The sequence below is a fragment of the Rhipicephalus microplus genome, chromosome X (genome assembly GCF_043290135.1).
Source record: "Rhipicephalus microplus isolate Deutch F79 chromosome X, USDA_Rmic, whole genome shotgun sequence".
In the NCBI taxonomy this organism is placed as follows: Eukaryota; Metazoa; Arthropoda; class Arachnida; order Ixodida; family Ixodidae; genus Rhipicephalus; species Rhipicephalus microplus.
Window position 1 is genome coordinate 59,851,654 of NC_134710.1, and position 11,591 is coordinate 59,863,244.

An 11,591-nucleotide genomic window follows, 5' to 3' on the forward strand; every position below is an offset into this window, starting at 1 on the left:
GGTCTGTCCATCCCTTGTATGTATGTGCGTGACCACCTATAGTTCTTCCTTTGCCAACCGCCCACTGCTTCATCCTTGCAAACATCCCACTACGCCCCATCACCAATCTACCACTTCACAGACCATGCCGGTCGCGGGATCAAATCCCGGCTGCGGCAACTGCATTTCCGATGGAGGCGGAAATGTTGTAGGCCCGTGTTCTCAGATTTGGGTGCACGTTAAAGAACCCCAGATGGTCTAAATTTCCGGAGCCCTTTACTACGGCGTCTCTCATAATCATATGGTGGTTTTGGGACGTTAAACCCCACATATCAATCACTTCACAGACCATAAAGCAAATACTGTTGAGAATTAGCCAATATGAAATGCAAGATGATCGTGTACTTGTATTCAGGTGCGCATTGAAGAACCATAGATTTTCCCACTGTGTCCATCCCTTGTTTGCACGTGACCGCCTATAGTTCACCTTTGAAAATTGTCCACTACTTCGTCTGTGCAAACACCGCAGTTAGCCCCATCATTGATCCACCACCTGACCAACCATAAAGCTGTTTTAATAAAGGGGGAACGGAAGTGACACATAGCTGCCACTTGCGAGTAATAAAATTTCTTGTAGAAATATATGCTGTGTTTGTCACGTCTTTAATAATGTAGTGGACGATATTCGTGGATAGTTCGCAGTTTAACGATGAAATCCTCCAGCGCTTCGCCCCACTTATCATCATTCACTCCGTGGATATGCTGCGATTTTTTTGTACTACGATCTGCACCTTTCTAACAAGCAAGAAATCAACAGTGTCATTTGCGTGGCTTATAAAGCTGCCCTTGACCTCTGTATACGATCAATCAGTGAATGCAACACAGAATACTTGTTTTGTCTGCACATTAGTAGTTCTTGAATTGTACTTTGTCCTTGGTTTTCTTTGTGCATTAAACACGGATATTGCATAGCAAATCATTTATTCAGTTCATAAGCTCTACACCTCATTTTGTTGCTTATATTTTGTATCTTATGCTTGGTGTAAAGACAGAGGTGGTTCATCACATTTGCCTGTGCATGGTTAACAGAACGAACGACAAGAGATGACGCATGCATAGGTTTCAAAACATTTATCACAACAAGGGATTCAATGGACTATCACAAAAACAAGCACAGAACATGCTCAAATTAAACTGAAAGTCCTCAAAATGACGAGTATCCAGTCTACTTGAAACAACGCGACAGCTCACGGTTTGTCGAACCAGAATCTCGAGGAGGCAGCAGTTCCCGTTCGGCGACGATGTTTGTCGAGACAAGCTCAGGCAGGCAGGCAACACACATTCCGCGTGCGGTCACGGCAAGAGAAAAGGCGTGCGGACGACCTCACATCCGAACACGGCCTTCAGCCGTCCCAGATGGCGGTGCCGATCATGAGCCCGTCGTGCCTGTCCTGCACACTAACATAGCAGGAGCTGCGCCCGGTGTCGGTAGCCCTAGACAGGTACCTCTGCTTCAGGACCTTGATTACCAGGACCAGGGAACAGACAGGAGAAGCTCCACGGACAGTACCCTGGTCCGGCGTGTCCCAGCTGGAGCCACCATCAGGACCACTAGGCAAGCACCAGGCCCTCTGCAAGCGCGGCCATGAAACAGTCAAAGACAGCGCCCTGGTCCGGCATGTTCTTCGGCTACGTCTTGCTTGGCTCTTTGTGCGTTCCACACGCGCCTCTATTCTTTTTCTTTTTTGTTCTCCTCTCGTGCATCTGCCGCTTCTTGTCGTCGTCCTTCTTTTCCTCGGGCGCCCGCACAAATATTTTAAAATTACCCGAAAATTTCATCTGCACACAAATTTACCATACAAAGTTCATCCATTCATAACAACTATCCCTCCACTCAAGAAAGTTGTTTCAATAAAACAACCCGTCCACAGTCTGGAATACTAGCACAAAATATTTACAATGTGTTCATCACTAATTCACAACTGATCAGAGCAGAGGGGATACACGTTAATTCTAAGAGAGACTATCGGTCATTGGATTTGGTTCTTGTTTACTCATGTCTTTTGAGGAGGTCGACATGAAATAAGCTAACTCATCAATTAGATAATCACAGTTGTTGCGCTCCTCGACGACGGAAAAGTCCTTTCCATGTAAGGATAAGCTTATTTCTGTCTGATTGAAGGAGAAGCAATACTTTGTAACCTGCAGACAGCTGTCAAAGTCTTGTCTTTCTGTCATAACAGTTCTTTTGAGACGCCTTTGCTTTTTTGAGCTTTTTGTGAGCTATCTTGCAGGTGTTTTGCAGCCTCTCTTGTGTCTCGATGATCTAGCCATACGTCGTCTTAGTTTCCAAATCGATGTTGTCGCCTGTCCACAATTTCTTAAAAAAGGACATTGGACCACTCACAAATCGTCCGTAAAGAAGGTCAAATGAAGAAAAGCCAACGCTAGCATGCAGGACCTCGTGGTAAGCGAACAGAAGCCGAGCCAAATATCTGTCCTATTGCTTGGGTGCTCCTGACACCTTCGTTGAATCATTATCTTGAGGGACTCATTAAATTTTTCCACTAGCCGTTTGCCATGGGATGGTAAAGTCCTGTTGGAAGTTGTCTAAATGGCAATAATCGTCCCAGTTCTTGCACCAAACAAAATGTGAATAACTTGCCACAGTCGCTTACTATTTCTCATGGTACCCAACGGGAGTGAACATTTCTAGTAGCGCTTCCACTACTCTCTGTTTCAATTCTCGACAAGGCTACTGCATGTGGGTAGTGCTTAGCGAAGTCTATTGTTTCCGTTTTTCGATGCTGGGGATAGTAGACCGATGATATCGATCGCAACTCAGTGAAATGGGATTCCAATTAAGGGTATATTCCCCAAAGGCACACGACCGACGAGGTGCTTGAGTACTGTCCGTTGACATCTGTCACATGATTTCACAAAGCATGTGACATCCGCTTGCACTCCAGGTCAATAAAACTCAAGGACATGGTCTATAGTCCTGCTTTGCCCCTGATGTCCAGCGTGAGCAATCCCTCGTGTGCCATCTTCATTACCGTCGACTGTAGCTTCTTTCGAACTACCAGTTGCTTAAAGTCCCACCGTTCTGCATTCCGATAGCGCCAGAACAGGATTCTATTGACCTGCACGAGCTTCACAGTAGCTCGCTTCTTGGACGTTGTGGTTTGGTCCATTGCTTGAAAACAAGTTTCCAGTGTCATAACTTAGTTTATTGGCGAAAATGTGAGGTACTTATAGAACAACCCACCAAATTTTGGCATATTAACAACCTAAAATAGTTAAAGGGAATGGCTACCAGTTTTTACGGTTCATATTTTCTTCACCGTGAGTGTGTTTAATCACAAAACACTAACATGGAACATGCCATGAAACATTTGTTATCAGAATTTTGTTATTTGCAGTGAATATGAAGTTGTGAACACAAGTGACAATTCAAACTGCAACTAGTGAGTGAGAGAAAAATTCGTGTGCGAACATTACAGACTGTCAGGAGAGTTGTGGCATGCATTGTCCACTCATATTCATTTATTATTCATGCATGAATGTCCACTTATTCATTCATTCATGTGCTGCCAAGTCTTCACCCATCATCACTATCTCTTTGGGGCCCCCGAGACAAACGGGGAAACAAGTTAATAGGCAGGTTAACACACCAGCTTCAGGTTTAGCTGACCAAGCCAGAGCACCATACTCCGACTTGAAACCAAATTTATCCCTTCACAAGTTCCCCTAATCTAAATGCTATGGCTATCCTTGCTCACCAGTGCGTGTAGAAAATACAAGCCACCTCATTCACAACTCGTCTGGGATTTTCCCACAATTTCATTCACACTTATGTGACATCCTTTGTACATCTCAAATCTTGCTCATTTAATGGAGACTTCATAACTTTGCCTTATCATGCATGTATAGCAATACTGATGCTTTGATGCTTATTGGCTCAATCACAAGCAATTCATCTATGGAATGACCTACCAAAAGACCTTGCAGCACAGCGCTATCTCACGCAGCTTAACGATAATGTAAAAAAAAGAAATCTCTGCTCCAAAATCTGATGTAGGCATATGCCACTTTCTTTCTTGCCTATAGTACTATAGCATTGAGTGCATATTGTGAGAAGTCTGATGGTATTACATGACAACGATATTGTCTCTTGTTCGCCACAGCACCACAACTGTCGTGTCAAAATTTTTTCGTTTGTGGTTGCATTTTCGATTCTGTTTTGTTTAACAGCTTTTTGTATCTTTTTGGTTTTGCTGAGTTTGTTTACACTATTCAGCACTAACTGATGTTCTACTTTGCTACAGTATTATTATATATTAATTTTCACTGCAATTACTATGCCACCCCCCTTAAACAATGCCCCACAAGAGCTCTGTAAGGTATCTATAAAGCTCATAAGGAAGGAAGCAACAATAACCATCAGCTGGAACAGTGCACAGCAGGGAAAAAAAGAAAGAAAATGCATTGATTGATTGAAAAACTTTAGTGGACACTTCAGCACCATGGTATAAAAAAGAGAAAAAAAAAAATAGAAAAAGTTCCAAAAAAAAAAGTGACCTTTTCAAACTGGTGAGCTTGTGATTGCTAAGCAGAGAACACCTGTTGAAAGCAACACATCGCACCACATGTTCAGCCTAGCTCTGATGAGTGGATCGAGTATCCAGTGGATAGTCTCCTCCACGTCTTGCTGTAGGTGAGGCAGGGCATGCTGGGCTTTTGTCATAAAAGTAGCCAGCTCAGCTTGATTCGTGAACTGGGCATTCCCAGAGGATATGGTCTGTTGTTGCTGGCGCTTGACAGTCGTCACAGTTGGCGTCAGAGCACTTTGTTGGTAGATCTTGTGAAGCACTGGGATTGTTGTGATGATTTGTATTTGCAATATTCTGAGTGTGACCTCGTAAGGGCAGGTGAATCTTGATGGCGGGGCATCGTATTTTGTAGCTTCTTTTAATTTAGCCTTTAGCTTTCTTCGGTGCTGGACTTTCGCTAGGTAGTTGGCTTCACGGGTCTCATCTTCAGTCATCGTCACAGCCTGCTTCAAGCTGTCATCCCTGAGTAGTTCCTTGTTTGACACTGCAAGGCTCATTCATGAACTAGCTCATTCCTTGGTATATTGATATATCCAGAAATCCAGTGAATTTGCACCTGGACTGATTGTTCTTGAAGTTGAGCGGCTTGGTGCAAGAAGTGCCTGGCTTACTTCAAGTTTGGAGTCTGAATCACTAGCTCCGAATTCTACCATTCAGCTGCTTCAGGCAGCAAACAAGAATGGAAGTAATGAAATTGTTCAAGCACTTTCCTGGCAATAAATGGCTTGCACTGAGGTCACTACAACCGCCATGTTGGTGCATCACCTGGCGTACACAAGGTTTACAACACCACATGTTAGTGTTATCATTATATCACTTGCCATTTCTTTTTTTATTGACTGTGGCCAATAGAATTCCGGCCGTAGTGCTATCGTATTTAAGCAGCTGAAGCGCTATGTGACTGTGCTGCCTCTATGTCATCAAGGCCGCCATGCTGGTGAACCAGCACGTTATTAAGCTGCCACCATGACGTCATGTGCAAGCTATCTATAGCACAGTATATCAAAAATATAACATGAAAATATTGAAATAAAGGTATCTAATATTGCAACTAGTTACAGTTCATCACAGTGAAAATTTGGCAAGGATTTAAAAAACCAGTTATTGCATATCTTCACAACTTCCCTGTATATTGTCATATTACACTCCCACCACAAGCAAATGGGCCAATGATGTCGCCCAAGTTGTTTAGTCCCAACAATATGGTCTGTTTGAATGGCTTTTTTTTTTTTTTCACTGAAGCTAGCAAATTTTTTTCTGTACAATACACACCACTGTTCCCACATTTGTAAAGGAATGGAATATTCAGCCTCTAATAATATTATTCTAACTACATTACAATGCCAGTTAGCCCTGTTTTTGGTTCAAGTACGAATTGTGTATGTTATTTTACAAAGACAAGAAATGCAGCACAGAAGTTGGTTGATGTGGCACTGGCACACTTTACAAAATGTTCCAAATTCACATCAAGCGTAACAATATACAAAAATTGGACATCATTAGCTAGCGCAAATCATTGCATGGTACCACACGTCAATGGCAGAGTAACATTATAATCTTATGTTCGAGGCCACTCAAGATTAGCCGAGAACGCAGCTATGGCTTCCATTTTATTTCCACGAGACCATGCACAGACTTTCGCAAGTGTTCTTTATCATAATTCTCAGTTTCATCGTCTGGCTCAAGAGTTTCAAACTCCTTATTCTGCTTCATTCGCTGAAGCACGTACTCTTTAAATTGAGTTTCGGAGAACTTATTTCTTGCAGGCGCTTGAGTGGACAGCGTGGCAGTCACTGTGGTTTTTTCGTTGTTTCCAAAATATTTACGCAGTTCATTCCCACGAGAAAGTTCTCGTCCCGCCCACCAAAGTTTAGCATCATTGCGGGAAAGAGGTTTCTCAATCTCCCCTTTGTCAACGCTTGCTACCAACGCTTTTCGCTCCTTTTCTACAGCTTCAGGAGGCTCCAGGGCGCATAAAGTTGCCTTTAGCATCTCTTTAGTGCTCTTGATTGTGTTCTTGGTGAGACATTTTCCGGATTCCAACTGGGAACTGGACACCCTCGCCAATGCTTCCGCTGTTACTTTCATAATGGTCCCGCCTGGATCAGCTGTCGCCGATGGTGGTGATGTTGCGGACTCATCCTGCGGTTCCTCGGTATGAGCGCCGAGCTGTCTAGCGAAGTCTTCAATATCCGCCGCGGCTTGACGAATAACCAAAACTCCGTTGTATATATCTGTGAGGTCATCCACAAGTGCACCTAACGGCGTGCACAGCGAAGTCTCGACGAGAAACTGAACGGCGTTATCACAATAAACTTTGATCTTCACCATGACTGCCCAATGCAGTAAAATATCTAGCAACAAGAATGGTAGAGGTAACACCAATTACACAATAAACTGGTGGTCGTAGTGGTTAGAAGAAGAACGCACCGTCTAATATCTGCAGCCCGGTGGGGAGCACGGCGCAGCGCCTACACACACACACACACACACACAGACCGCACAGGCAGGTACGCGGAACAAGGAGATTGTGACACGGAGCACCTATGGTTGTGAAAACTCTATGGTTGTGACGGCAAAGTGGTAGATATTCTCTGATGAAACCAATGAAACAGAACGCCGACAAAGGGACAAGAAGGAGACGAGCTTTGGCTCAACTAGTTCTAAAAACGTTGCCTTGGCTAGAGCTCTTGGCGCTTGGAGGACGCGCCGTGGAGCATAGAGTTCATAGAGTTAACGCCGTGGAGCGTCGGCCAACTGGTAGGTGTTCTGTGGATCGGCCGTAAAACAAACACTAATTTGTTTTACAGGTAAAAATGTTTTACAATTTGGTTCACCGAAAAGAGCCAGCTTTTGATTAGAAGTATAAAAAAAGTTATCAAGTATTGTTGTAGGCGTGCAAACTTTATGGACGTAAGGCAATCCGGTTACGCGCGCCACTCTTGAGCAGTAAGAAAAGGCCGTAGAGTTGACAACGCCTCCTTGTTGCTCGTGGGTTGCATGTCTGCCGTGTCGCTGGTAAAGCATGGTTCGTTTAATGTTTACGAACGTATGTTGATGGTTCCAGATGCGGTTAAGCAAGGTGGCTAAAATAAGCATAGGCTGGTAAGGGTTATAATGGTCACTGCTACTTACCACTTCACTTTTTCTTTTCGTTGATGTCTTTAGCAAGTGCCACGTGTGTGAATTTTTGATAAGAAAATGCATCTTCATTCACCGGATAAAGTGGTTTTAAATCCGATGTGTGTTGCTAGTCTTCGCCTATAGGCGCTGTTAGTTTTTTTGCAATGTTTGTCAGGTGGCCTTTCACTGCAGGGTACTAAAAATTACAAAAGTCAATTAACACGTGTTCCTTAATTTTACAGGGCTGTTATAACTGTCGCTGGCATTGGTGGATTTGTGTTTGCGAAGAATCTTATTGACAAGCAGCGTTATGAAGCTATGAAAGTGCGGGAACGCATGAAAGCAGCACCAAGGGGACCATTATAGCCTGGGGTCAAGGTCTGCTCTCAACATTCGCACGCCGTTACTTCAGGAAGATCACTGGCAATGACGACCAACATTCAGTTGGACCCTTCCAAGCTTCAGCTTGTTGCTGATCTCGAAATTGAAATGATGTCAGACATGTACAACCGCATGACGGCTGCTTGCCAAAAGAAGTGCATCCCTACAAAGTACCGTGAAGCGGACCTCTCCAAGGGCGAGAGTGTGTGCCTGGACAGGTGCGTGGCCAAGTATCTGGACATTCATGAGCGGATTGGCAAGAAGCTCACCACGCTGTCCATGCAGGACGAAGAGCTCATGAAGAAGATGCAGGAGCAACAGTCCGCCGCCCAAACGCATGCCAAGTAGCCGTAGATATGTCTTGATTCTTGCGTATGATAGAGTAGCTTTCGCCCGCTCCTCGCTATTCATTAAAGCTTGTGTGGTGCGCTCTCTACCTTGTGGTGTTATTTTCCTGTATTTGCTACTACGTGAGAAATGTGCTGAATATTTTCACGTAAGCAAACATCTGCTTAGCTGAAACAGTTCATGTGCTTGTTGTAAGCTTTGTTTTTTTTTTAGATTATATTTATGAGAACCTAAGATTATAGGCATAAGTAGATGTAGACTATTCCAGTTTGTCATTGGTATAAGCACAGTTAACAGGCACAGCTGTTGGCTGCATAGGGCTGAGAAAAGGCAACATCCAGTGGAAAGCTAGAAAGTGTCATTCTTTTTATGAATGTGTGGTACTGATATAAGCAACATAGGCATAGCAATAGCCTCAGCAACAGGAACTTAAATCAGTTCATATGCCTAGTTTGCACTGCCACGTAACGGCAAAATCATTGCTAGTTAAATGCACTGGCATGATCACAGTCGTGCCTTTAGAGCCTTATGTGGAAGAAGTCGGGAAGAGACTTGCTGGATACTTCACATTGAAGGTCACAAACTATAAAAAATATGTCTCATTCTTAAATAAGCCTTGTGAATATTTTATATGGACTCTGAAATGGCTATAAAAGCAGGCAGGAATAACTCTGCAACATTTTCCTACTGTGGCCTATTCTTGTTGCCTTCCAACCATCAAGAATTGAAAAAAATTTTCACATCACCTGAACCTATATGTTCTGCAGTGTGTGTGTGCTTTGAAATGTGCACTTCATGCATCTTTCGCTCTCACTTTTAACTCTGCCTGAGCTTGTAACCATAGTTGTGGTGCTCAACTGCTGCCCCGATTGTCGCAGGATCGAATTCTGACTGTCACGGCATTTTTGATGCAGGTGAAAATGCTTGAGGTCCATGTACTTGTATTTAGATGCACGTTAAGGACTACAGCTGGTTAAAATTTCTGCAGCCCTCCACAGCCATGTCTCTTGTAATCATTTCTTGGTTTTCGAAGGTTGAACCCAAACAATTATTAGCTTTCAGCCATAGTAGAACCTAAATCATGATCTATGTGCACTTATATTACAGACAAAAAGTATGAAAGTTCCTAAATGTGATTGCAGTTAAAAGGACAAGAGTGAAGATGCAACCAGTGTGGTTGTGCATCAAACCTTGTTTATGCAAATGCATTGCCACTGAGAGCAGTGCCTTTGTGTGATCTGCTTCACTGTAGGGGCACCACGCTTGCATTCTAGGATTTTCGCAAAATCTGCTTCATGTTAGTAAACATACAGTTGCATCTAACAAGCCATCTTATGCATTTGCAGGTGATCGGTGGAATAGGTAGGTAGTGGCTGGGCTTAGCATCATAAAGACTAGACGTCCTCATCGGGTGAACAGTGGATTCTCCACTTTTGGTCAAATGAACTGGATCGACAGCATGAAAATATTGGTTCAGCCAAGATTAACCCATACCAACTCGCTCAAGCTTCCATTCTTTTGTGAAAATATTGATTTTTTACAGAGAATGATTAAACTTCTTTCCTAACTGATGGTGTTAACAATAGAGGTGAAATTATTTCACCCGACAGAAATGTTTACTGGCATCACTGCAGGTCAGCTGAAAATGACAAAGCTGCTTGGTGTTCACTCGAGATACCCAAATGCAAGACTGGCTTCACCACTGTGCCACTATTCTAGTGGAAAGGAGGTTTATTTACAATAACGCAAGCTTGGTGTGCTTGAATAAAGTAGTGGATGATGGAAAGCTGTATTTCTGGGCACAACTACACCTTTATCAAAGTTGGTTCGATTTGTCATGCGGCCACAATGGCTAAATTGTGCTCTAGGAGCATGCTCAGATGCTTTCATGTACTCCCCAAAAGTGGGTGAGCCTGTGCACTATGTAGTGCTGGCTTGTCTGAACAACTGAGTGGATTGTTTTCTTGTGTACATGTGTCCATGTTTTGTTCCTATTTAACCCTTGTGCAGGGTGGCACTACGGAACGTAGCATCTGGTCAACTTCCCTGCCTTCCTGTTTTCTCGCTCTTTCATCTCTCTTGGTGGTTGGACATTTCTGGCATGCAAAATTTAAAAAAAATTAGACTTTTCAGTAGCTACCTAGGTATTATTTGCTCAATAAGTAAATACATAGTTGCTGTACTTCTTACGTGTGTTTGCCTTGCAACAACATAGAAGTAGTGATTTTCTTATGCATGCCCCCACCATTTTTAGTAAAAGTTAACAATGAAAGCTTTTAAAAATAGCTGCACAAGGCACAATTCAAAAGTCCATGTCTTGCATTAGCCCAAGTTTGTGCTGTATAACTTCTAAAGGCCTATGTTGCTGTTTTATGAAAGTATTGGAATTTGGTAAATCAAGTGAGATTGATTGATGTGTGGAGTTTAAGGTCCCAAAACCACCATGAGAGAGACTGTAGTGGAGGGCTCCGAAAATTTCGACCACCTGGGGTTCTTTAACGTGCACCCAAATCTGAGCACACAGGCCTACAGCATTTTTTCCTCCATCAAAAATGCCGCCGCCGCAGCCGGAATTCGATCCTGCGACCTGCGGGTCAGCAGCCGAGTACCTTAGCCACTAGACCACCTAATTGCTTCTTGACGTATTGCATCCTGCACTCAAGAGAAACCGTAGTGGTTAGCCAAAATAGGTGCGTTCTAGCCAGCTGTTGTGCAATGGAATAAGAGACTAAAATAAAGAAATGTGCGAAGCACATCTCAAAAAGAAAAAATAAGGCGCGGTGGTCCTTGCCTGGCATGCATCACATTTTGTTTGGCCTTGGGTCCAAGAATGCTGCTGCTGAGGTTATTGTCTATTGAAAAAGTGGGCACTGAGCTGCTGTCATGAGTACTATGGCACACGTAAGCAAACATGAGTATGCTTTCCTTGATGGTAAGTGGCGACCTGTATTGTTCTCTGACTATTTTGTGATGCAAATATTAAAGAAATGGATGCGACACACCTACTGTTCGATTCTCCCCGACTTCAATTCTTGCAAGGCAAGAGGATTGGGCAAATCGGTAGGTTTTCATGTTGTCTTCAGTTTATCTCTAGTACGTGGGCTTCTTTGTGTGTGTAAAAAAAAAAAAAGCCGTGTTTATTGAGCA

General features: G+C 43.4%; 2 protein-coding genes and 1 long non-coding RNA gene across 4 annotated transcripts; 1 reads left to right on the forward strand and 2 right to left on the reverse strand.

The window, feature by feature from the left end:
* Positions 1-1,095: 1,095 nt before the first annotated feature.
* On the reverse strand, positions 1,096-7,024 carry LOC119176088 (cilia- and flagella-associated protein 298-B). Its single transcript, XM_075876890.1, has one exon. The coding sequence runs from the start codon at positions 6,921-6,923 to the stop codon at positions 6,189-6,191; it is 735 nt and encodes a 244-aa protein (XP_075733005.1). The 5' UTR covers positions 6,924-7,024; the 3' UTR covers positions 1,096-6,188.
* Positions 1,096-7,544, reverse strand: LOC142775477 (uncharacterized). The gene is made up of 2 exons (XR_012886776.1): positions 7,023-7,544; positions 1,096-1,610 (listed from the first exon to the last, which is right to left on the reverse strand). It is a non-coding gene; the product is annotated as an uncharacterized LOC142775477 (long non-coding RNA).
* Positions 7,540-8,532, forward strand: Tim10 (translocase of inner membrane 10). 2 transcript variants are annotated; one of them, XM_037427218.2, is made up of 2 exons: positions 7,540-7,697; positions 7,958-8,532. In XM_037427218.2, the coding sequence occupies exon 2, from the start codon at positions 8,142-8,144 to the stop codon at positions 8,442-8,444; it is 303 nt and encodes a 100-aa protein (XP_037283115.1). In that variant the 5' UTR covers positions 7,540-7,697; positions 7,958-8,141; the 3' UTR covers positions 8,445-8,532. The 2 variants fall into 2 exon arrangements, with proteins under 2 accessions (XP_037283115.1, XP_037283116.1); XM_037427219.2 differs by having other exon boundaries at positions 7,589-7,610.
* The last annotated feature ends 3,059 nt before the right edge of the window (positions 8,533-11,591 follow it).

Excerpts from the sequence above, each read along its gene's own strand:
- Tim10 (XM_037427218.2), top strand. The coding sequence starts at position 8,142 with ATGACGACCAACATTCAGTTGGACCCTTCCAAGCTTCAGCTTGTTGCT.
- LOC119176088 (XM_075876890.1), bottom strand. The coding sequence starts at position 6,923 with ATGGTGAAGATCAAAGTTTATTGTGATAACGCCGTTCAGTTTCTCGTC.